Here is a 27,950-nt window from a genome sequence, read left to right as displayed (position 1 = left end):
AATATACTCACCTCTAGAATCTTTGATTCGATTGTGTATAATGCGTCACGATTTTTCGCTGACTCAACAATCAGTTGTTCTTTTTTCTCCTGCAAATCGGGTCGTTCACGTGCCACGGTGTTAGCTAGTAGCTGCTCGCGTAAGCCTTGTTCCGTTATCATGAAATTCAAAACCGCAACCTATAAATAATGTACAAGGATTGTAAGAACAAGCCAGAAATATAGAGCTTGTTGTCTAAAATGTATAAGAATTTAAAGAAAGCAAGAAATCAAGTTATTATCGTTAATTTTAATCAACAAATATATATACATAGGTAGGCCTAAGCCCGCGGCTGGCGTGGAAATTGTTCAAGCTTCTGGACACCGAATATATGGACCACAGTATCTCTAGTTGACTTTTGACTGAAAATATCGGTCAATGTGTGGGATGTACAATTGATATTCAGAGAGCATATTTTCCAGATAATAGCATCTCTGTGTATCAGATATGGGTTGCATCGGATTTATACTTTCCTGAGCCGCATATACCTGATATAAAGATTTTCGAACTTTCGAGTGACTTTTTATCGCATAAATTCGTCAAATGTGAGTTATCTCAATGAAAACGGGTGAGCTTGTTTTGCTCATAACAAAATATCTTTATGCCTAAAATGGATAAAATTGGGCGAAAACTTGACCTACATATGTCCCGTACAACTATTATCAGGATTTTCGACTATCCGGTTGACTTTACTTCATTCTTCATATGAAATACTATGTGGTATTGGCAAAAATAGATAAAATCAGGTCGATACTATGCCATCTCCCATATACTTCATATGTATAATGAATTTTTTTGTCGAATATATCGATAAGTGTATAGGTATTAGTATATGTACATATAAAATTGCTTTGATTCCGATCCTCTAGTTGACCTTTTAAACCTTAAGGTATTTCTCTGGTTTTGATTCTTGCAAATTGCAAGAGAATAAACTGTTGCGTTGCCCCTGAACTTAGCCATTCTTTACGTGCTATGTCTAAGATTTGCCCCAATACAGTATAGCTTCATAATATCTACGCCAGGGATTTACCATTGCAAGGTGATACAATATATGTATATGAAGCTAACACTGGTAAGAAAAACATTTTTTGGCCGAACTTCCATAGAAGAAGTCTATCCCTGCATTAGCAAGTTTATGACAGGTTTCAGTAGAATTTCAAACAAAATTTCGTAATCGAATATGTATAAGTATATTTTGTTTTTTGACTCTTTATTTTCCTTGTTAATAGAAGAAATATGCTAGTTCATAACATTTTTCAAATATAAAATCCTCTCTTCCCAGTGTTAAATCAATAAATCACTGTAAATTTGACCACAAACTTTATTTTGTTCTGTCGCGCACTTTAGCTTTCACTTACCATAACCATTATTTCCGGTGAATAGTGCGGATTACGCAAACAGGTTGTTATGTATAGACGAAAGTTGGGATTATACTCCAGCATCGTTTCACCGCTTTTAATAAATAGACCGCCTTTGTGCTTAATTACGTTCTTCTCCAGTATTGGCGTCAAATTGGAATCTAAGCTTTCACCTGCAATCAATTTATTAAAAATGCAATTTTTAATTTAGAAATTCTGCTAAACACCAAGCAAGGATGGAGCTTAGAGTGGATATATTTGTTTGGCTTTTATTCTGGATGCCTGCAGCGTTCTACTTCGCATATGCAGCTAATTAAATAGGAATCAGAGTGGTCTCTGTTTTACATTAAATTTTATACTTATACAAACCAAGTTTTTTTGAAATTTATTGGAACACGTTTTTTACCATTTTTTAATTAAATATCAAAGAGAAATTTGCATGATAAATACCCGAAATATTGCTAAAGTAAAAGAATTTCGCCATTCACTTGTGTAGGATACGTATAATTTCAGTTCGTTTAAGTTGGCTAATACCTGTTAGAGTTGTCTGAAAATTTCTACGAAAAGTTATCAAAATTTTTTACAACGAACTTGAAAAGTTATATTTTCCGATAATAGCCAACTTCCGCACTCTTTACTTCTGCATATTCCTCCTACCCCTCCTAGTGATTAGTGATAACCTATTTTGAAAGCATTTCTAAATCATGACGACTGATTGAATATCTGTTAAATTGTTAAAATGATTCCTTCCATATATGTAATATATGGTAAAATTTATCCAATACGTCTTTGCCATAAATTCCTACTTGATAATCAGCTGACTTGAAATTAAGCAGCGTTCGGTGCAATTGTTTGATTTGCCGACGCTTCCAATATAAAATGATGGTCGGTTTTTTATTTATAGAATATGCGTAAAGTTAGTTTATAATTTTTGTCGAGTTCTACAACAAACATTGACATATACCTTCGTATGGAATAAATGGATCGTAATTCATCAAGCAGCTGTAACATTGAAAACGATAATTGAAAATGTAATTGAAACGTTAATTGGATGGGAAATCCAAAAAAATGCTGCTCGTAAATGTAAACATGTATGTATATACATATGTATATCTACTTATATATATGAACTTTATATCCGCATACATATATGTTCCTATGTATTCGAGTATATGTATGTATATGCGAATTAATGTGTTTTGTGTGCTCGCACATATTTTCATTTTTTACATGAACGCTTTTGACTTATGAACACATGTATGTTTGTACAGTTGTGTGTGAATATTTCGTGATTTATTGACGCCAACTTTTACTGTTAACACGTTTGACATATTGATTTAATTTAATAAAACGTCCCTTGAAATACAAAATCAAACATTGTTTGCACACTTTCATTAGGATATGCGGTTATTAAAATTCTATTAATAGAAAAACCACATAAAGCGTTTGTAATTAAGCACTTTCAAATTCCACGAATTAAAAATGTTTTAAATTACCTTTTTTCATTAAAAAAGAGCAAATCAATAAATATTATTAAATTTTTTTAAACTTTGTAAATGTTGGTGTGATATTACTACAATATTTTATGTAAAGTTCATTACTAAAGCCGGATTATACTGATAGTAGAGGGTTTTTTAATAAGAGCGCTACAAAAGTTTTTTTTAGTAAAACAAAATCGGTTCAGGATATCAATGAAATTCTTTATTCCTGTCACCACGGACACGATTGCAGAGTCCAGACGCAGAACCCAATTTTCGACGGTTTTCAAGCATAAATCGCCCGATACTGCTGCAATTTCAAGTTCGATATTCGTACGAAGTTCGTCAATCGTCGCTGGCTTGTTGGCATAGACTTGACGTAGGCTCACAGGAAATAGTCTAACGGCGTCAAATCGCACGACCGAGGCGGCCAAACCAATAAATCGATTGTGACATTCGCTGTGTGGCTTGTGGCGCCGCCGTTGTCCATATCATCCAATTCGGGTCAGAAATATTCGGTTATCGGTATTCGGTCACGGAAAAAGTAGGCCCAATGACAACGCTGCCCCATAAACCGCACCAAACCGTAATTTTTCCACATGCAATGGTGATTCATGGCATACATACGAATGAAAGAAAGCAACTTTAAAGGTGCACTTCTTATGGCGATTAAGGAAAGAAGATCTTTTATGAAAAGGCAGCTTCTTGGGAAGAAAAGGAAGGGTACAAAATTTCATGTCGATATTTCGAAACCTGTGTGACTAGTTCGCGTGTATACAGAGAGACGGGCATGCTTAAATATACTCGATTTTCAACTTTTTTTTTTATACAAAATAGCTTGAAACTCGTGTATGTGCTGGTTTTTAAGTAACATCTTTGGTGCAAAAAGTGGTTAGCTTCCAATCGGTCAGCAATTTCAACGTTACTATGCCATGCGGCAGCGCATCCCTTCTTTTCTAATTTGGCACTAACTTTAAAGTAACGTTGTATTGCTTCATTCTCATCAATTGATTTTGTAAAACAACTAAAATAAAAATAAAAAAAAATCGTAAAAAGTAATTAACCAATCCAAAAAATATGCAGCCACCATCGTAATGTCCATAGTCTGCAAGTGAAGAAACTGGTTTTGATTGGAAAAAAATATTTTACCTACAAAAAGTGTTTGAGGTATTAGACGGTGCCGATGATTTAGCACAGTGCTGGGCATGACATTACGAATCAAAAGCGAAATATGAGCTTAACATGTTTCAACTTTTCAAAAATTCAACTATGCGACTTTAAAAATATGTGTTGAATACCAGGTGAAAAACTAAATTTGAGATTATGAATCAAGTTAAAAATTTTTTTATCGGAAAGAATCTACATCGAATTTTTATCAGCTTGCTATGGTATGGTCTAATAGCTTTTGAATAATATTCACCTACATCCGTTCTCTTTAAATTGCGCATATTTTTGGGGTTAAGTGACTAACTATCATTTTAACAAACTAAGCTTACAAAACCAGCCTCTACCACACATGTCGGTGCGTTACTCATTTATTAATCAAACCCAAAACAGAACACATGCCTATAATTGATCAACTTCTTCGTGCTCGTTCTTCCTACGAACTAGACTTCGTCGTCAAGTTCTTTATTGCTGTCGTAATCTCGGAAAATAAACACGATGAAAAATCAAAAATGTTCCAATCATCTGCTGCCCACTGACACGTGGCCAAATACATATGTATATATGTACACATATTCCGCATACGGAACTGTGTTTGAAAAATGTTCAAATCATTTGATACGGTTCGGCTTGACAAGTAATTTGTTGTCGTACGAAACACATAAAAATCGCAAATCACCATGAACTTGAGTTGATGCGTTTGTTGATTTTATATTTATAACATGTGAGTACTTACACACACCAATATACATACATACACACATACATATATGCAGTTAAGTATCGGCGCATAAATGTTTCGCCAAGTAACTGTCTGCATGTTCAAAACCCCAAAAATCCATTCAATTGAAGAGCACTCAGCTTAAGTGTTTCTGAGAAGTCATCAGCGTGTGTATGTACATATGTATGAACATATACCGTATCTGCGCGCATGTTACTCTGTTGTTATGTGCTTTTAATTGGATTTGTACCGACGTCACTCGTTTATTATTTCTGGCTGATTTCATTGCGTCATTAATCTTAGCCAATTCGAATTTCTGAGTTTTGACCAAACCAAAAAAAACGGTCGGAATAAGTGTTAGGTATTTCTAAGAAAACGGTACATGCACTTCTATATATTATATACATATATAAATATATATTTATTGTGATTTTATACATGATGGGTATATTGTTTTTAAGGAAGGAAACGACTAGGCTCCCGAAATTTTTAACAGTTTTACTTTCCCAATAATAAAGTGTCAAATATATGTACATATACTTCCGCAATAAAAAAAGAAACTACAAGAAATGTAATACAATTAGAAAATATGTAAAAATATGTACAAATTCTCAAGAATTTTTTTTTCTAGGGTTGGTACAGTTGACCTCACCTCCTACATGTTTTAATTAAATAATAATAATCATATATATTTTTTTCTTTCTCCGATATATATAGTCACATATTTAAATACATACACAGTTAAGATTAAGTTCTCCTTAACTCGTAAAACCTTACTTACCAACATTTTCAATCAGCACAGGATTGCCATATGTTACGGAAAGCTCAAGTATTTGCATGTAATTGGGATCGCTTTGCTTGATTACGCGCAGATAATTATCCTTTTCCATATTCTTAATCCATTTGTTGGCTTGGACTGGAATAACATAAGATATGGAAAAGCAGGTAAGATAATATAAAATAATTGTGTTAGATTCCAAAATCTTAAACTTAGTCTCTATCTTATTGTAAATTATGCCGATTTAGAAGGTATAAAAAATTATTTCCTCTTAATTTTTCTGAAATTCTAATTAAGTTATACGGCATTTGATTAATGTTGTAGAAATTTTCGCATTTCCACTTCAAGTAATAACTCAACAAGGAAAAACGTTAACTTGGCCTCAGCGAAGCTAAAACACCTTTAACAAATAAAAAAGTTATTTATATAGTATAAAAATTTGATTCCCATCGTCCAGTTTGTATAGCGGCTTTTTGGGGAAAAATAGGTGTGCCCATTTTCTGGTTGATTGTCTGAAAAACTGAGCGACTAGCTTACGTATAAGCAGACAGAGTAACACACAGATGGACATGGCTAAATTAGCTCGTCGCGCTGGTCATTTAGATTTACATATATTTTACATATATTTATTACTTATAAACTTCGTGGCAAACTTAATATAGCAGGGTATAAATAAACCACTTTATCTGGACTCAAAGTCTCCATACGGAACTATCCGCACTTGTTATAGCTCTAAAAGAACTGGAAGACTTTCAAAGCTTATAACTAATTTAATCCGTCCGCACTATTACTCAATAGTTCTGATGATGCTGTTATTCATATTGAATTATACATTTTTCTCCTAGACATTTCTTCATAAATACATTTTCTATATGACATTTAAATTAAAAAATTTTTCTGGAGTGAGATTAACAATCATAATCCCAGAAGTCTTTCTGTTATTAATCGCATATTTGGATATCTGAACAATCGTAGGGACCAATGCCAACCGAATATTCATACTATCGATATTTCATTCATGTCATCACAAATGCAGATATTCAAATACTTTCTACCTTAAATTCATCAAAACAAAATTGGCCATTACTACCTATAAATACAGAATAATTGCGCATAATCCATTCACAAAAATATAAATACACAAACTGGAAGTATGAACAACTTCAATTAGCCGCAGCAAATCAATAGAAATCACCTTGTGGATCTATCATTAGCGGATATCGATTCGAGTTGGCCACAATAATGCCATTCTCCACAGAAAAGTTATCAGCCGGCAGACCGGCTAATGACCAGGCGCGTATCTGCATGGGATTTCCCAGTGTGCTGGCCAGTGAGAACTTCTCCGAACAAGGAATTTTTTTGCGCACACACAACGCATTCCAATCCTCCAAAATCTGCGCGCGATACTGTAATGAAAAAGCATACATTAGTTTCAAACACACACATATACATATGTACATACACATAGCAATATTTTGCTAATTTGCAAATGATACTGTTGTGCAAAATATTTTTCAACACAATACAAAGTTTCAATCAGATAGTAATTTATGGATTCGCGGAAATATGAAAGGTTTGCAATGGCGCCGACTTCCCATTTGTTTTGTTGTTGCGGGCGGTAATTACAGCGCACTTATCAATTGCATATGAATTCCGCTTTAAATCACCAACTGTCTGCCACATTTCTGTAAAGCTATGCATGACTATTCGGCGTGTCTATGCTTTGGCATTATTAATCAGCGCACTTATTTGGCGCTTTGCAGTTTCATTTGCTATTTTCGTATTTTGATGCCAAAACTATTTTTGCCAATTGTTTTATGCCGTAAATACTACATGAGATACATATATTTATAGTTGTGTGCGGTTATTTAGCAGCATATAGCTTAGGGCCAGGTCGAAGTTAATTGAATTGCGTAAGAAAGAAAATGAGGATAATGGTTTCACGCACACGGCAGAAGCTACAAAATTCTGATTTTTTAAAAATGTAAAACAATATTGAATTGTTGTCATGTAATATATCATCCAATCAAATGTCACCCGGTCTAGTCCAATAAAAAGCTTTTTTTATATAATTTACCTTTGTTTTTGCTCATGTCTCCATACGTCAATTAGTCTTTATAGCAAGTGTTGGCAGGTTAGTTTTGGTTCAGAAGCCTATTTTGACAGCGGTAATATAAATTTGTATTAAAATACGTCAGTCCGGGTGAAATGGTGAAATATGATCAGAAGGTACGTAAAATCTCTTTTGAGAAAATAGTGGCTTACTTCAGATTTAGGTCCAGAATCAAAACAACGGCTTCCGATCGATATATTTGTGGACTTAATTGTTAAAATATTTCGATTTATATTTTTATTTTGATGCTAATTCAAATACGTTTTTAAACAAGAAAAAACGTTAGATTCGGCTTACATTGTTGCCTTAGAAAATAATCTACACCAAATTTCGTGAAGATTCATTGTCAAATGTGAAAGTTTTCCTTACAAGAACTTGATTCCGATCGTTCAGTTTATATGGCAGCTATATGTTATAGTGGTCCAAGTGAGCAGCTTCTTGAAGAGAAAATGACGTTTGCAAAATTTCAAAACGAAATCTTAAAAACTGAGAGACTAGTTCGTATATATACAGACGGACGACAGACAGACGGACATGGCTAAATCGACTCTGCTCAACATACTGATCATTTATATATACATATATAGTACTTTATAGGGTCTCCGACACTTCCTTCTGGGTGTTACAAACTTCGTGACAAAGCTAATATATCCTGTTCAGGGTATAAAAATATTTCGCCTGAAATAAAATAGTAAAAATATCAAAAAACTAACAAAGTACATTGTATGCTTCAAGTATACTGCTCCAAACTGTACACGCACACCAACTCGTACAGCCACACATTTTATAGTGCATTTTTAGATAAAAACTGGTGATATGAAATTATTATTTTAATTGTTTATTGCTTGACATTAATAATAAATATGCATTCCTGTTTCAACCCATAAGTGTCCAGTAGGAATTGATGTGATGAATATACTGTAATCTAACTTTTGATAATCAATGGTTTGAATTTAATTGAAAACAGAATAGAATATACAGATCTAGAAAATTTAGTTTATTGTTAATTTGATAAACCATATAACAGTAAAAATACTTTTAAAGCTTTCTTTTGCGATGGCTCATATTTGAAGACTTTATTCTCAAAGTTATAAATTTCCAACCGGCAATTATATATGTATATATATATATATATATATATATTACAAGTATATGTGTGTATCTATACATTACATGACGCATAATAACAGTTCATTAAGTAAACGCCGCTTTTATAATGCGACTGTCACATCACGGTTAACCGGTTAACCGCTTAACCAGTAAAATCAACATAATTTCCCTAATTTTAGCCCAAACAGTGCAAATATTCCACTAATTACAAAAGCATTCTTCAGCTGATTGATATATTCAAATATTCTACGCAGATGGTTTGGAAAATAATTAATATACAATTTGCAGTATGTACATATCAAGGATTGTTGTGAGCACTTTACCAGAAAATTATAATGATTTCCGGTAAATATGTATTTATGCCAGAGGGAAGGAGGGTGTGCAGTGCTGTTAGCGTGGTGAGTGAAAAGACTTATTTGATTAAATTTCTGAGCATATTTTTATCTATTAAATAATGCATCTATGTATTAAAAGTGCCGTCCATGGATACTAGGATGGCCGAAAAGTGAAATTTCAAAAACGAAAAATTGTTTTAGTATTTATTTTTAGTTGATAAGAAGTAGTAACCAGTGCTTAGAAGCTGTATTCGTGAGACTACGTTCAGACAAGGACGCACTTGATCAACAAATTATCTTCTGGTGGACTTGAGTCGGAAAATTTCTGCATTTTCATTCATATCATGTTTCATTCATACATAATCTAAAAAAAATATTGTTTGTGCTGATAATTTTATTCCTTATTCATCTTTTCTAAAATAGTTTTATTATATTATGCATATTTGCATACATATTTACATATTATATCCAAAAAATATATATATGTATGTATAATAAAATTCGAATTTCAGAATATGATTCATTCATTTGAAACGCTATTTCGATCATGAAAATAAAATCAAAATTAAAATTATGGGATACTCGTATAGCAGCAAACTGTTACGAACATGAACACAATGGCATGAACGTCACGGTTTCTTTGTTTTTTCTCGTCATCATCTCGCATATAAAAACCGATTTGAGCGACAGAAAGAGTCGTAGTGTGAACACGGTCTTTCACAATTTTCCCGCTCACTGTTTAGAGACTCATGTCTCTCGTTCAAGTTGTGTGAATTCTTGCTATTCCTTATCTGCTTATTCCCCCCGCTTATACTCCCTTCTACAAGTATTTTTCATAATTTTTTTAGACTTTCGCAATTGTGCCCATGATTTTGAAAGTGGTATAAGTCATATTTTTTTTGTTTCGAGATATTTAGAGTTTTGCATTTTAAAGGATTAAAAAATATTCTTGCATTATGTATTATGATTTTTCGACAGTAAAGTAGTCCCAACAAACAAGTATTTATTATGATTGTGAAATTTATAGCCATTTTTAAAATAAAATGTGGTTTTGAAAGGTTTAAATGACTTGTACCACTTTCAAAATTAACTGCATGACTTTATAAATGACTTATACCACCAATGAAACAATTTTATTAGTAATTAACATTTTATTCAAACTCATTTCATTGTGACTAAGTAAATTATTCATTAGTATTTAGGGAAATAAAGTGTTTTTGAAAAATTGGTGGAATATAGGGTAGTAGATCCATCATATCATTACGTTTTTCTTTTGTTATTGGTCTGATGGTTGTGTATAATGGAAGTAAATCAATATTTCCGTATATTCTAGGTCTTCCTTTTTTAGGTGAGAGGTCTAATACTTTGAATTCAAATGGCAAAAAAGAATGGCCGGATACCATAAATTTATGATCAATTGTTTCAACTTCCTGTGATTCTCTTGAGGCGATTGTTTCATCCCATGCATACATTTTGTCATTTCCATTGTGGAAATTATGAAACCCTAAATTGTATACAATACATACATGTTGCGCTTATGGTAAGCCATCGAAACAGAAAGTTATGGATAAGGAAGCTCTTTCTGTAGGTCAAATGTGAATCCGTAATTTCACTCGGGTTATCTTTTGGTTTTTGTATGTCATCTGTTAAACTTTTTCTAGCCTGTTCGGCACTTTTAAGATGTGAATCATGAATTTCCATAAGATGCAACTTCTCGTCTTCATTACTGGATGCTCCAATTTTTAGTATTATCAAATCACACTTTTGGACTTACAAACTAGGAGTATGAAAATTTAGGTTGAACTCACTATTAAATATTTTTCTATAAGTCCACTCCTTTACACATGATGTATTATTTTCATCACATTTTTCCACATATAGCCCATACATTTTTCGAATATCCAAGTCAGCACTTAGATACTTTCGACCTGAAGTGTGATGTGATCGCGATCAGAATATGATCTCGTACTACTTTAATATTTTCTTCATTTGTTTTTCTAGATGAACTAGCCATTTTGCCACGACCATCCATTCCAGGTGTTTCAGAATTTAATCACGGCTTAATCTTCCGTTAGATATTTTGAAAGTATCAAAAAAAAAGTTTTGCAAACAGAAACTTCCGAACTCATACATACATATAGATGAAACTTAAGACTCCATTTTCTCATATATCCTTTGTGATTTCTGCAGCGTTTTTTTTATACTCTCGCAACAAAGTTGCTAAAGAGAGTATTATAGTTTTGTTCACATAACGGTTGTTTGTAAGTCCTAAAACTAAAAGAGTCAGATATAGGGTTATATATAACAAAGTGATCAGGGTGACGAGTAGAGTTAAAATCCGGATGTCTCTCTGTCCGTCCGTCTGTCCATCCGTAAGTTGAGTAAAAACAGAGATATCATGATGAAACTTGGTACACGTATTTCTTGGCTCCCTAAGAAGGTCAAGTTCGAAGGGGGGCAAAATCGGCCCCCTGCCCCGCCCACAAAATGGCGGAAACCGAAAACCTATAAAGTGTCATAAATAAGCCATAAATAAAGATATTAAAGTGAAATTTGGCACAAAGGATCGCATTAGGGAAGGGCATATTTGGACGCAATTTTTTTGAAAAAGTGGGCGTGGCTCACCCCCTACTAAATTTTTTGTACATATCTCGGAAATTACTATAGCTATGTAAACCAAACTCTACAGAGTCATTTCCTTCAGGCATTTCCATATACAGTTTAAAAATGGAAGAAATCGGATAATAACCACGCCCACTTCCCATACAAAGGTTATGTTGAAAATCACTAAAAGTGCGTTAACCGACTAAAAAAAAACGTCAGGAACACTAAATTTTACGGAAAAAATGGCAGAAGGAAGCTGCACCCAGGTTTTTTTTAAAAATTGAAAATGAGCGTGGCCTCGCCCACTTGTGGACCAAAAACCATATCTCAGGAACTACTCTACCGATTTCAATAAAATTCGGTATATAATATTTTTTTAACACCCTGATGACATGTACGAAATATGGGTGAAATCGGTTCACAACCACGCATTCTTCCAATATAACGCTATTTTGAATTCCATCTGATGCCTTCTCTGTATACAGCAGGAACCAATGATGATAGCGGAATAAAACTTTACACAAATACGGTATTTGAAAAATATGTAAATGACGGATAATGAAATCTCGATTATCACTTTATCATGCGAGATTATAAAATGTTCGGTGACACCCGAACTTAGTCCTTCCTTACTTGTTTATTGATTGTTTTCTGATCAAACCATACAGAAACATATTCTGTTTTTCGAAACTTGCTAAATTCCAAATATAATCAAAATTAGCTTTCCTGTCTTCATATCCGATTCCATTTAAACACTGTTTGGAACAAAGACAATCTATATTTTCGAAAAGTGTAGCACTCACGGGCTTAGAGTTTTTTGTTTCATATTCTTCTCCACGATTTCTCTTCATTTTTCTTATATTTTGTGCATAATTCACTTGATTGCGTGTCCTCCTTCTTGATTTCATTTTGCTTTCTTCCATTTGTAAGGGTTCCGAATTCACTTTTAAACTATGAGCTGATTCACCAGAAGTCGATATCATTCTTATTCGTTTCCATTTCTTGGGAGCATATCTTATATTTATTCGCCGTAAAATGTCTACAATTAACTTTAAATAGTAGGTTTTTACATTCAAAGTTTTACTTCATCATACCTGAACCACTATCTGAAGACATGACAAAATTACTTTCTGAACACACTGACTTATACCACTATCAAAACGAACAATATCTGTATTTCAGTTAACAACTAAAAAATAAACACATTTTAAAGAGTTAACTTGCATGGCATGCTGCTAATCTCTTCAGATTATGTTATTTTATTAAGATCTGATAAGTAATAGCTCAAAATCAAGGGCTCAATTAGCAATGATACACTTCTTAGGTATACTTGAAACAAAATTTGTGTTTTCTAGTGTTAGTTTTTAATCTCATTGAAGAAAGAAGGTCTAACATAACGATCATGTGGACCACAGAGTGACCATAATATTTCAGATTAACTTCCGCCAAAAAAAGTAATTCTTTCTAAATATCTCTCTTCTACGATTTTTATATTTTTCTCTAAAACACTTTCTGAGTGCAGTTAAATATATAACGGAATTTTTTATTCCACAATTTTTTAATCCTGAGCGCTCTTACTGTCATTTGCATGCATACGCAAATGTTTTACGTGCTCTCGCATATAAACAACTCTTTTATACGGTACGACTATTTTAATCGAATTTCAAAAAATATTCTATCGCTAAAAATAAGTATTTTTCGACACATCAACATAGTAACACCGACAGCCGTTCTAAAAAATAATAATAATTTTTTTGGGACATGCAAAATCCGCGTCGGCAGCGATTAATTTCGTTGACGGTTAGAGTAGTTGTACACTTTTTTTGTGAGCAACACGCTAGTAGTTCCTACAATAGAAAATATCAATTACGCGTTAAATGTGTAGCTTAAACGAAACGTATTAATTGCTAGCAACGAAAAGAGTTATAATTTTTTTAAATTTTAAAAGTTGAGTTTCTGGCAACAACATCAGGAATGTGTTAGAAAAGTAAAGTGTTAATTTAAGCGTGTGACTACTTATGCAACACATGGTGTTGGACAAGCCAGTTTTGAATTGGCGAAGAAACGAAAAGGAATGGTTTTGAAATCACGTTTGCTCTCCGTTTATATAGCTCAATTCGCGGTATGATTTGAGAATTATACCAAAAGCAATTTCTTTAACAGTAACGAATACAAACTTACCTCAGTTGGAAAGAAGCCCAAATAAGCTACTGCGCCACCGGCTAGCAGAACATCGCCGACAATATTGCTAATTGATTTGTGTAAATTAAGCGCGGCTTCCGACCAACGTGTCTTCTCACCGCCAAGTCCGCCAAGTAGCTTCTCCGCGCTGAGTGCAAAAAAAAAACAGAAAAAAAAAATTTAAGACATCTTAAATATTATTTTACAGTTTTAGCATTTCCACGAACATTACCGATTCAATTTCTTCTCGCAATTATCGATCTCATCTTCCAGACGCTTCTTTTCGCGTGACTTTTCGGCGAAGAAGTCATTCAATTTCTGCAATTTGTCCAAAATAACTTGCAGCTCGGCACGTTTCGCGTTTAGTTTCTCCATTTGTGAAGCCAAATCGGCCTCTGCTTCGGCCAGTGCTTGCTGTTTCGGTTGCACGATCTTTGCTACACGGTCATACACATCCATGGCGCGCACCCATTTGCAAAGACCTTCACAGGCAGTGGAGGCGCTTTTGATCTTTTCTGGTACAAAGTCGCGATCGGGTATGTATCTGGGTTCGGATGCGGTTTAAAAGAAAAGTGAAAGGAAAACGCCTTAAAATGTTTGCTAAGTTTCTACAAATATGTCACGTACTTCTCTCTAATCTTTTTAATATTTGCCGGCGGTATGTTGTCTTTGTCGAATGTTTTCAGCGATTCCAGAAACTTCATATCGCCTATCATACGCATTGATGGCCCCCAGAAGTCCTCCACCATGCGGCCACTGGGATCTGGCTTACGATCCGGTTTGAAGCCACGCAACACACACACAGCCTCCAGGGTCAACTTAACGGCGTACGGCGGATTCTTCATCGACTTCACAATGAATATATCAGCCGGCTTAAGTGTGTTTAAAGCCTCCAATGCTGCCTCTAGAGCAGGTATGGCTTCAGCTAGATCACTTTCGCAATCATCTTTGATCGCTTGCGCGGCGGCTGCGGCCTCATTCGCTGCCGCTTCATCAGCACCAACTACTTCCTTCTTTTTCTCCGCCTCCGCTGTTTCACGTTCAATATTCACCATTATGCGTTCAGTCTCCTCGGAGAGTATCTTCAGTTTGGGTTGCAGATCGTAGAGATTCGCCTGCATTTCACCCACCTGACCGGCAGCAAAGTCCAATTTCTCCAGACCGGTGGTGTAGCTATATTTTAAAATGATAGAGATTGCACGAGATTAACGGTATATGAAGGCGCTTACTTACCGATCACGCAGTTTCGTGATTTCCTCCAATTTCCGTACGTAGAAACTTTTAAAAGACTTAAGCATCTCCAAATAAGATGAGGGTGTCACATAATTGCGGCGTCCCAACTCCAAATAACAGCTGTAATTTAAGTCAAATTAATGCATGTGCACATTGCTATAACTGTCCGTCGGTCTGTATGTATATTTCGTTCGGCTTGTGCTTAATGCGGTTTACTGCTTGTTTGCTTGTCAACTTATCACTTCATTCCGTTTGACAACTTTCGATAAACGTGCACTTACCGTTCGCTCGCTTCGAAGACGGAATTATTGAAATACATGACAATTTGTACCAGCTCCAATTCCAATTCACTGAGCACAATTTCCTCAACATTGTCGCTTTTCTTGTCATCCGATTCTGCGGTATCGAGCGATGCTTGCTCAGCGGCACCGGCCTCAGCCTGCTCCTGTGCCTGACCCAATTTCATTGAACTGATAAAATATTCAGCAACACGCTCCAAGGCGTCAACGGGCCACGGCATGAACCTGCAAATCGTATATTTATTTGTCGCATACACATACATACACACTCATGGATATGGGTATTTATCTTCTTTTGGCGTTCTACATGGGTGAGTATGTGGAATCTATTGAAATAGTTGTGCTTATGGCGTGTTCTATTCACTTAAGCATGTACTTATGCGCATATATCCTCCTCAGAAATTGTAAATGATCCTATATATATGCAAATAACACAAGCTTTGCCAGATTTGGGCAATTTCAGAGACCACAATTAACAGTAAATGAAATTTAGTCTAATATGGCTTAAGTAATTTAATTTAACAATTAATCGAAAGTGTAAAATGGTCAATTTGAAAATGAAAGGTTTGACGTTACAGAAGTGACTTTGGACATTTTAAGTGGGCAACTTCAGTTTTTGTGCAAGTGCAAGTGAGCTTTTTTCTTTCCGAATTTATTAGATATAAATTTCGAGGTCTTTTTGATGTGTGACGAAGACTAAGTGAGTTGGGAATTAAAATTTGTCGCTATAAATCAAAAGTGAGACAATTCAGGAAAAACTCAATTTTAAACTACTGTTATTAACATTGTTGACATATCAGCGGATTAAAAAGAAAGAATAGGCTCTCATTTGAGTAGGCAACGTAATCGAAATACTCTGATCATATCATGTTTTCATACGAGAATCATTGCTGGTCACCTTCGGCATCCTTAATCTCAAATTATAACAAAAGCAAATCAGGAGATATTAAGACTACCCTTTAATTATAGAATAATGGTGAGCTTTAGCTTATGTCTCTTTTATACCATTATAAGGGTATTTGTTGCATTCTGCAAATATTAGAACGTTAACAAGTAAGGAAGGGCTAAGTTCGGGTGTCACCGAACATTTTATACTCTCGCATGATAAAGTGATAATCAAGATTTCATTATCCGTAATTTACATATTTTTCAAATACCGTATTTGTGCAAAGTTTTATTCAGATGGAATTCAAAATAGCGTTATATTGGAAGAATGCGTGGTTGTAAACCGATTTCACCCATATTTCGTACATGTCATCAGGGTGTCAAAAAAATATTACATACCGAATTTTATTGAAATCGGTAGAGTAGTTCCTGAGATATGGTTTTTGGTCCATAAGTGGGCGAGTGGGCAGCTTTCTTCTGCCATTTCTTCCGTAAAATTTAGTGTTTCTGACGTTTTTTGTTAGTCGGTTAACGCACTTTTAGTGATTTTCAACATAACCTTTGTATGGGAGGTGGGCGTGGTTAATTTCCGATTTCTTCCATTTTTGAACTGTATATGGAAATGCCTGAAGGAAACGACTCTATAAAGTTTGATTGACATAGCTATAGTAGTTTCCGAGATATGTACGAAAAACTTAGTTAAAAGTGGGCCACGCCCACTTTTCCAAAAAAATTACGTCGAAACATGCCCCTTTCTAATGCGATCCTTTGTGCCAAATTTCACTTTAATATCTTTATTTATTGCTTAGTTATGACACTTTATAGGTTTTCGGTTTTCGCCATTTTGGCGGGCGTGGCAGTTGACCGATTTTGTCCATCTTCGAACTTAACCTTCTTATGGAGCCAAGAAATGCGTGTACCAAGTTTCATCATGATATCTCAATTTTTACTCAAGTTACAGCTTGCACGGACGGACGGACGGATGGACAGACAGACATCCGGATTTCAACTCTACTCGTCACCCTGATCACTTTGGTATATATAACCCTATATCTGACTCTTTTAGTTTTAGGACTTACAAACAACCGTTATGTGAATAAAACTATAATACTCTGCTTAGCAACTTTGTTGCGAGAGTATAAAAATTTGTATGGGAATCTCTTTCATCTAGTATAAGACAAAAATACGTCTTAGTAAAATAATTGATCCGGTTTATCTGTGGAGGTGGGTACTCGGCTAGAAAATGTTTTGAAAAGTTCGTTACATGCTAGATTTATGCCATAGCATAATCCCCGGATAAACCCTTATTTATTTGAAGAATAATTCGATATTGTTTGAAAATTATAATGTCAGCTGAAAAGTAAAAGTATTACTACTAGCTGTAAATAATATTTCAGTTTCACTATAAGTAAGTATTATAGACCATTTTTTGCACAAGATTGAAAAATTGATGTTTAAACGGTTTCAGCACTTTTGGAAGTATCCGGTAAATGAAGGAGTAATGAGATTAAAATAAAGGGTTTGTTGTCGACTACAACAATGTCGCGATAATATTATAAAAATTTAAGATACGTCTTAGAGAGCAAGTTGAACTAAATTTTTCTAAAATAAATTTTTCTAAAATAAATTGTAATTAAATTTAAATAAAATAAACCCAAATAAATTTGGCAACCAGTGCTTTGGTTCCATTTTTAATTTCAACTCAAGTCTAATTTTATTATTTTAACTCACTCACTTTCGTAAGGATAATTGATATATACATACATATGTATACCATCCTACGATATAACCCTGTACTTAAATATATATGTACAAGTACTTTTTCGTTATGATATTTTTAAATCGTACCGACTTTTCTTGAAATCTTTGTTATTTATAAAAAAAATACTTCGTACCCTGCAGGATACGGCATTTATTCAACTTTAGGAAGTGCAAAAACAAAATAAGTGAAAATACTTCCTATCTTTTCACCGCAAAAGTTGCATTCCATACTGTTAGAATTTCTATTTCCGTACGGAAGTATTTATGTGTATTAGGGTGAGCCATATATTTCATAATTTTATACTTACATATATGAATAAAACAATATTTGCCATGAATCTCTATTTAATGACTATTAAATGTGGCGGAAAATTTTTGTAAAATCATCAGAATCAGAGGACAGAAAAACGGAATTTTTGTTCGAAAACGAAATGTATATGTAGAAGATGATTTTAAAAAACATCCATATTAGACTATTATCATTGTCATTCCTACTATAGTTCATTTTTCTTTTTAATGTTTTTTTGTTTTTTGAACTTTGACAATCTGCTGGTCAAATAATTATTACTGATTATCTTGATTTTTATGCGTTCAAGTTCTGAATGGTAATTATGATGGGAAAATTCTGAAATGATGAACGGTTTTGGTGTCTGCAGAATTCTTGCATGAATGCCCCATTTATAGTACACGACGTGAACGAACTGAGAAATATGTGAATAGGCATCAAATATTCAGCCAAGACTATTGTATGTTGTAACTAATTTATTAGTGTTTCGGCGGTAACTCACAAAAAGTAAAAAACAAGTAAATTGTTTTCAAAAACCAACTGAACTACCCTAATGGCAAGTAGCCCGCATATTGCTTGTGTATATCAAAAGCATATGGCTGATAAAGCGAGTGATACAATTTTACTACAAGATTTTTGTGCATATTATCACTAGATCCATTGCTGTTGTTGTGATTGTTCACACTTACCAATCAATCGTGCAGCAGTTTATCAGTGATGGATACATTCTTAAACGCTCCTTGAAGGAATCGCCAATCGGTGAAAATGCCAAAGCTATATGCAATTGCTCACGTATCCTCTCGATAAAGTATGCATACATCTCCGAGGGGGAATTTTCAATTTGTCTCGCCTGTGCGTCAGTCAGCCCGCATTCGAGACGGAATTCGCCCAAAGCGCAGAAGGCGGTTGGATTGTTGTGCCGCAGTTGTAGTATAAAATGCAATCCACCATGAGTGTGCGTGTGTGTGGTGTTGGTGGTGTCGTTGTGTGCCGTTGGATGTATTTTATTTGCAGGAAATTATCATCAGCATCGACATCAGTGGCAGCCAGAGTGGCAGCAGCGCCAGTGGCGGCGGCAGTTGCATGTGCGAGCGTTAACCGAGTTCGTAAGTAGGAAGATGCATCATTCAATAATGCAGTCGAAATATGAATTGATTGTGAGCCACTCGAGGAGGTTGCGGAGCGGGGCATCAGAACAGCAGTGCAACATTGCAGTGTGGCAGGCCAGGCCAGGCCATCAGGGCGGCGCGTGGCATGTAATGCAGTCAGGACGGAAGAAGTGCAAATGAAATTCCCACAGTGGTGTGAAGTGGCAACGGTAATGGCACGGAGAGCAGGCAGCAACAGCAACAGCAACAGCAGTAACAGTTGGTTGTTGTTGTAGTCATGAAAATAGTGTAAAGACAGAAATTCAAAATGATGGCAACAGAATTATAAAGCAGGTTAAAGGAAGTAAAATTGAATCGGCCAAGCAAGCAACCAATATTTGTCATTCGATGGTCCGCAAACGACCGACATGGGAGTGGCAACCGGTGCAAGAAGACGGAAATGAATGTGTTACCGGAAATAAAGCAAATATAGTTCATGAAATAACAACTTGTTATTGTACGGTCGGTGCATAAGTAAGTATGGTGTACGATATGGGTTCGGCAAGTACCGTTATCATTGTCTATGTTGCTGGTGTTGTTGTTACTATCGTAATTGCTGTATTTAGTTCGATTGCCTTGTTGATAGAGCATTTACTCGACACCGAGGCTTGTTGTGTCGTCTATTATTGCCATATTGCCAAAATAATGAGCTACTTGTGAGCCAATAGCAACAACAACAATATAAAAACAAAACATTAAGGATGCTTTTGAAATCAATACGATGTAAAATGAAAATAACTTGAGAAATATAGAATAGGGTACTTAAAAATTTCCAATGGAAAACAGGTTTGAAATTAAAAAAAGCTTTTGCAAAAAAACTATATTGCTCTATGAACACAATAGGTGTGCGTCTTTGATAAATAACTAACAGCTGCTTCAAGAAATGTCTCCTTGAATCTCTATGTTATCTCTATGCTGGTTAGGAAAGAACATTAAGAGATTTGATCTGCATTTAAAAAGCAGTTGAATGACAAAACAACGGATTCTATTAGAGAGCTTGAAATATATTTCAAGGTAAACGTAAAATAATTGTTTAAATTTGTAGGACAAAATATTTCAAGCTAATTTAACTTTTTTTAATTTCAGGCTATTTATTTACTTTATATATGTATGTCTTCTAATATACATATGTAAGTGTATATATGTAGGTATAACCTTAATGTTTCCATGCAATAAATCGGGAACACCCTAGTGTGATAATCTTTTTGAATTACTATTTTCCCTATGTTGCATTTACCAACAATTTAGTGCTAATATCTTTACAAAACTTCCAAAGTACCATTTCCTATGAATTTTTGGCGCTTTTGCAGCATTTTTCGACCGATTTCTTGATGTGTTTTGACCAAAAGTTCCTCACAAAGGAAAAAACTATTATGAGCAATTTTTGCTTAAGGATTTTTCGTACTCCAAATAAGATAATTTATTTATACATAGAAATTTGCTCCGTCGCTGATGATAGTTTTGCTTGAAAAACTTAGTAAGTTGCCATTCAAAACACGTAATTATGAAACATACGTCCGGGAGTCCCTGATTTGCCGAAAAAAAATTTAAAATTTTGCCAAAATAACCGAATGCAAATACCGTACCCATTATTAAGGGCTGGTTTGTCAGCTAATTTGCTTAGAAATTGTATACCTTTAAAAGAGTACCTTATACAAAAGTTATACATATTTCCAAAGCGCACTATTATTTAAATAACTACTTGTAAATGGTTCGCATTTCCACTCACCAATTGCTTTGCAACACTCGTCATATTCTCCATAATTGCCGCTTTGTCTTCCAACTGATAGAGATTGGGCAAATCGCCGGTGTTAAGTATACCATTAATGTCTTCAATGAAACCCTCATCGATGGCCTGTAAAACAGTTGAGAAGCTGAGTTATTTACATAAACATTCTATTTATTCATTCGCTATGGCGATAAAGAATGGAAAATGGAAGTGATAGGCAGACTCGGAGAATTATTTAAAACAGGAGCCCTTATCAAGATTTATGATGAGAATATACATGGAATATTGTTGCATTATTTATGTATATGTTATTTATTCTAAGTAGTTGTATTCATAATAAGGGATATAATATATATACTGGGGTTATTATTTTAAATGATAATGTACTATAGTGTTAGTATATCTTATGAAGCTATTTTAAGCTAAATATAAAGCCAAAGCAATTTCACATTAACAGTACTCTGAAGATGAATATATTGAGATGATTACACTTTGTGAACTGAAATCCGGCTGGATTGTTAGGCTTGTTGAGTGAGATCCATCCAATGATGGCACTAAAAAAACAAGATCTCAGAATTACAAACGAAAGAAAAACGAAATCTCGCTATAAAACATAAAACAGCATAATGAGGAGCGATGAGAAGGCCTTCCATGTAATGTACATCAAGTATTTTAAGGTGTGATAGAGAAATGGTTATCTGATCTCCAAAACAACCGTTTAAATTTTTTTCAGTATTTAATTAAATAACACGATTTTGGAACTTGTTGGAGTAGAAAGGTAAGGTTGAAAGTTCTTGGCAGTCCGAACCAGAAGAGATAGCCGCAACTGATATTAGTTGCCTCATGCAATTTTAATTGAGGCTATTAAGATTTGACGTTTTTCGAGGGTCTTTATGCTCAATTTATACGAGGTTTCAGGTATCAGCATGGACTAGAGTTCTTAGCTGTCTCTTCTGGAGATCGATATAGATAGATGTCTGGTAGACCCTTTCTAGGGTCAAGAGGAATTGTTTCCTTTTTCCTTTTAACTTATACTGTTATATTTGCTAGCAATATCAACAGTTCACAAAAGGGACGTTTATGAATTATTCATAGCAAGTTGTTGCTGCACTTACCCACCTATATGAGAAAGCAACATATTGCACATTCCCACTGCTCTGAGCGTAACAGACGCGTAGAACAATCCAAATATTTATTCGGATATTTACATACATTTCCATAATTAAATCATATTTTAATTACACTTTCTGCATTAGGCTACTAAAATTATTCCAGGTGTTGATTTTCAATAGAAAGTTCTCGAATTAAATTATCCTTACGGCACTTGGTCATACGAAAATCATTCAGAATTTAAATTGGCTCCACTTCATGTCTGACAAATTAAAGAAAGCATACGTAAGATACATGCATATATATATAATTGCCCAGTAACATAACAACAACAACAACGACAATTTGAATCATACATGCAGCTGTCGACGACATGGTGTTCTCATGATGAATAGACGATTAGTTACTGCTGCCGGCAGAACACTTGTTTACATGTGTTTGACAAAAGCGGAAGTGCATTTATTGTGGCAGTTAATTCAATACAACAACACTTACACGTTAATACAGATGCTACGACCAAAATTATGATGTATTTATATGGTTGTTGCACAAATAGAGAATGGCATGCGAACATATTTCTAGTATACAAGGAGCAGCTCATATTTCCTACATCCAGGTGCATATAAATGTGTCTGTGCGCTTAACTTAGCTTGTGCTTAATGCATTTGCATAATCTTCTGAAACTCACTACCTTTTTGGATGAATGCTTGTGCCTTTGACACAGGGAACTATAATTACTACTGGTATGTGCACAAACTTCTGGCATTATCACTCGATTATGGATTATGAAATGAAGTTCACAAATGGAGAATATGTTACCTCTGTCTTGACATAATGTGTTCTAATCCGGGTCGAGACTAAATTTGGTCCTTTCGGCAGTTAATGTCAGTCAGTCTTCATTGCTTTGGAGATGTAGGATTCGTTTTATTAAAACTAAATCGCCTAATTTGAAGAATATTTCTGCATAGCAGAAGTTGGTGTACTATTGACTATTATTGAAACAGTTGTAACATGTTCACTTCAAAATTATGGCGTCTTGTAATACCTTTACAGACGGTTGTTGCTGGGTTTCGAGGTTACGTGGAATGAACCAGGACTTGTGGTCTTATTTCAAGTACAAATAAGTTTTATGCACTCTGTGAAAATATCCAGCCACCAGTCGTTCCAAAATAAGATTTCATTCAACCTCATAGAGTCTCGAAGAGCAGAACAAGAGCCTATCTTTGTTTTTATGAAATGCCATTTGTTGCTGTCAGTCAACTCACAGTATGTTACTCATGTGGTAATGAACGACTAACCTTAATATCTCTGTTAGTTACTCGGTTCATTTGAATATTGGTTGTCCAAAATTTAGGTAAAAATCCAGTACAATCACTAGTGCCGCGACTATACTGTACGAGAAAAAATATCAGTTTTGATCCGATCAGCTGTGGGTTCTTTTTTATTATACCCTTAACAGGGTATATTAAGTTTATCACAAAGTTTTTAACTCCCAGAAGGAAGCGTCTGAGACCCTATAAAATATATATATAAATGATCAGTATGTTGAGCTGAGTCGATTTAGTCATGTCCGTCTGTCTGTCTGTCCGTCTGTCCTTCCGTCTGTCTGTATACATATATATGAACTAGTCTCTCAGTTTTTAAGATATCGTTTTGAAATTTTGCAAACATCATTTTCTCTTCAAAAAGCTGCTCATTTGTCGGAACTGCCGATATCGGACCACTATAAAATATAGCTGCAATACAAACTGAACGATCTTAATCAAGGGCTTGTATGGAAAACTTCCTCATTTGACGATATATCTTCACGAAATTCGGTATGAGTTATTGTTCATAGAAATAATTTAATATCGGAAGAAATTGTTCAGTTTGGCTTACTATAGCATATAGCTGCCATACAAACCGAACGATAGGAATCAAGGGCTTGTATGGAAAACTTTCGCATTTGACAAGATATATTCACGAAATTTCACATGGATTACTGCTTAAGGTAATAATATAATCTCCGAAAAAGTTGTTCAGATCGGATTACTATAGCATATAGTTCCGTGTAAGCTGAACACATAGTTACTAAAAGAAATGCGCCTGTGAAGGGTATATTAGCTTCGGTGCAGTTGAAGTTAACGGTTTTTCTTGTTTTTAATTTAAATTGATCATGTCAATAACTTTGCACAAGTTCTCGGTTAGCTTTTAGAAAAAAATATTCGTCGCGTAGCAATGATTTTTTGCTCAGTCAGTTAAAAAAAAAAATAGTTTCAGTAAATGCTTTGTTGACTAGCCAAGAAATTTACAGTTATGAACAAGTCTTTAGTGAACATCTGTAAGTGGTATATTTGTAGTACCGAAAATAAACTATAGACCTTTAGAAATTCGATGACTCACCTACTACCTTACATATGCATATGCAGACTTCCGTTACTTTACCTGCGCTATTGCTTATCGCAATACTATTCCCTGCTAAAATTTAACCTAACATATTAATAAATGCCCATACAATTTGTAGGAGCTGATGTAAACATATAAAACATATCTAACTGTATATCCATATTTCGACAATAAATTTCTAGTGTTTTGTTCGTAGTTTTGTCATACAATTTAATTGATTTTGTTCTAACATTTGTTACCAATGTCTATACATTCTGCCACAATATCGGCAACAATTTCAAATTGTTACTCTGGACCCAGATAAACCTATATACTTATATGCCGGTATGCAAATTGATATTCAAATATATATACATATAAATATAAAGTATGGCAGTGTACAATTAATGCCTTCATAGTTGCTCCACTGTTATTTGTGTGAATTGTGGGCGTGTAAATTGCTTATGATCCTTGCTGCCATTCCGGCAAAACTCGCCCATCAGTCGTCGAATGTCATGCGAAACAATAAATATTGTTATTCTCTTGGACCACTTGGGTGCATGTAAAAAGGCCCGTGAGAAAATTAGAGCAGTGTGCTAAGAACTAAAACCGAAATATAGTTAAAATGAGGAAACTCCAGAGCATATTATTAGAACTACTAGTAGCAAATGGGTCGAGCAGTGAACGAGGGCAAGACGAAATATCTCCTGTCATTAAACAAACAGTCGTCGCACTCGCGACTTGGCACTCACGTCACTGTTGACAGTCATAACTTTGAAATTGTAAATAGTTTCGTATATTTGGGAACCAGTGTAAACACCACCAACAATGTCAGCCTGGAAATCCGACGCAGGATAACTCTTGCCAACAAGTGCTACTTCGGACTGAGTAGGCAATTGAGAAGTAAAGTCCTCTCTCGATGAACAAAAGCTAAACTCTATAAGTCACTCATAATTCCCGTCCTGCTGTATGGTGCAGAGGCTTGGGCGATGACAACAACCGATGAGTCGACGTTGCGAGTTTTCGAGAGAAAAGTTCTGCGAAAGATTTATGGTTCTTTGCGCGTTGGCCACGGCGAATATCGCATTCGATTTAACGATGAGCTGTACGGACATTGACATAGTTCAGCGAATTAAAAGACAGCGGCTACGCTAGCTAGGTCATGTTGTCCGGATGGATGAAAACACTCCAGCTCTGAAAGTTTTCGACGCAGTACCCGCCGGGGGAAGTAGAGGAAGAGGAAGACACTCCGTTGGAAGGACCAAGTGGAGAAGAACCTGGCTTCGCTTGGAATATCCAATTGGCGCCACGTAGCGAAAAGAAGAAACGACTGGCGCGCTGTTGTTAACTCGGCTATAATCGCGTAGGCGCTACGCAAATTAAGAAGAAGGACAAATTCTTCGGTGTTGAAACAAAAAATATGTTTAATGTATGTACATTTGAAAACAAAATTACTAAATTCACCATAGTATAGTCAGACATACACCACAGCTGCGTAACTACCATAGTATTGGTAACCATATTTATAAAATTGCAGTTTTGCAGTAAAAATACAAGTTAAACCTCCATTTCTAATTCCCTACAGAGTCTGCATACCATCATCCGTCCCTTGCGTATCTATGTATTACTCTGAATGCGCATCTATGGAATCTCTATCGACGTCAGTCAGCCACCGGTTTGTGTGACCATGTCGTCTTCAATGGTATTACAAGTAAGTATGTAATATCTACAATCTGTTGGCTATTTGTATGGTGAAACACAGTGTAAAATTAATATTTATTGTTAGTTGAATTGTTGCTTGGTCATTGTCGTGCTGGCTTCCTCCCCAACCGCTTGCCTCGGCACTTTGTCTTGCACTACATTGCCTAATGCGACTATTTATGCACTTTGCCTCATTGTAATTTGATTTGGTATTATGGCCAGGGGCACATTGTTCCAGCAGATAAGCCAATACAGTAAATATATGTATGAAAGTACTAATGAAGTTGTGGTACCCAGCTGTTTACATGGAGCGAAGGTGTATGGAATGCTTGTTGCAGTTGAGTTGGGTTTTGGAAGGGGAATAAGAACGTGATGATATAATTTTTTATACTCAATAATTTTCTTTTTACCAGAAAGAGGTATAAGCAATATAACAATCGATGGTACTATCGATAGTATTTTTTATCTATCGAAGCTATAGAGTGGTCAGACTATCGATAGTTCCGCAGCTCTTGTATACGAGTAGCATATGCATGGAAGCAAAATATTTGAGGAAAAAGATTAAAACATGAAATACCAGGTTGTTCAATAAGATTTGTCATTTGATAAGACAAACACAATTTTATGATTCAAAATATACTTTATTATTCAATATAATCTTCCTGAACATTAATACATTTGCTCCAACGATCTTCCAAACAGTGGATCCCATCCTTGAATTGAGAATTCGGAAGGACTGAATTGAGAATCCGGAAGGACTGCAAAATACCCTTCAACAGCCGTTATGACCTCTTCATTTGATGAGAAACGCTTGCCGTCGGGGGTCAAATCTGGTGAATACGGTGGATACTCCGACGATACGAACTTTAATTCATGAATTTTAGGCATTGTCAAAATGCTCTTATGACAAGTATAAAAAGGATTTCATATTTCTACAAACAGAATTATTACACGAATTTTTTCCATCAACTAGTCCAAAAGGTTACAATAATATTCAGAATTAATTGTTTTACCAGTTCGCAAGTAATCCACAAACAAAATTCGCCTCGCTTCCCAAAAAACTGATGCCATAACATTCTCGGCCCATTTCTGGCCACGAACTCGTTTCGAAAACAAACAACCAGGTTCACACCACTCTTTAGCCTATTATTTTGATTCTGGATCATGGTGATAGACCCTAGTCTCAGCCCTAGTAATGAATCGAAGCACAAAATCCGCTTTATTCTTTTTAAAACGCTCCAAATGTTGTTGAGAAAGTCGCATTCGAATTTTTTTTTTGTATCATTGTGTGCACACAGCATTCTAAAACTGGAAATTTCACTTAAAATATGGCCCGCACTGCCAAATGAGATGTGTACATCCTCTACTAAATCTCTCTCAGTCAATCGGCGATCTTCCAAAACCATATTCAGTATTTTGGCTATGATCGTGTGTCGTGTTGATGCGCTTTTTGGACGTCCTTAACGTGGATCGAGGCTTGTACGACTACGTTTAAATTCAGCAACCCATCTTTCTACTGTTCTAATTGTAGGTGAACAATCATTATACACTTT

The 27,950-nt window shown here is 35.1% G+C and overlaps 1 protein-coding gene across 1 annotated transcript in view; it reads right to left on the bottom strand.

Moving 5' to 3' along the window:
• The window catches only part of LOC120777998 (dynein heavy chain 3, axonemal), a 109,863-nt gene that overhangs the window by 18,364 nt on the left and 63,549 nt on the right, over nt 1-27,950 (bottom strand). The window contains exons 44-54 of the mRNA XM_040109655.1: nt 21,223-21,348; nt 19,035-19,195; nt 15,396-15,638; nt 15,115-15,234; nt 14,509-15,054; nt 14,114-14,425; nt 13,882-14,029; nt 6,734-6,944; nt 5,542-5,676; nt 1,398-1,570; nt 12-179 (exon numbers count right to left, since the gene is read on the bottom strand). Of these exons, the coding sequence (XP_039965589.1) occupies nt 12-179; nt 1,398-1,570; nt 5,542-5,676; nt 6,734-6,944; nt 13,882-14,029; nt 14,114-14,425; nt 14,509-15,054; nt 15,115-15,234; nt 15,396-15,638; nt 19,035-19,195; nt 21,223-21,348 (2,343 nt within the window). The remainder of the gene's footprint in view (nt 1-11; nt 180-1,397; nt 1,571-5,541; nt 5,677-6,733; nt 6,945-13,881; nt 14,030-14,113; nt 14,426-14,508; nt 15,055-15,114; nt 15,235-15,395; nt 15,639-19,034; nt 19,196-21,222; nt 21,349-27,950) is intronic.

This window comes from Bactrocera tryoni, chromosome 5 (genome assembly GCF_016617805.1).
Source record: "Bactrocera tryoni isolate S06 chromosome 5, CSIRO_BtryS06_freeze2, whole genome shotgun sequence".
NCBI classification, from domain to species: domain Eukaryota; kingdom Metazoa; phylum Arthropoda; class Insecta; order Diptera; family Tephritidae; genus Bactrocera; species Bactrocera tryoni.
This window is presented reverse-complemented; position numbering and strand designations above follow the sequence as displayed.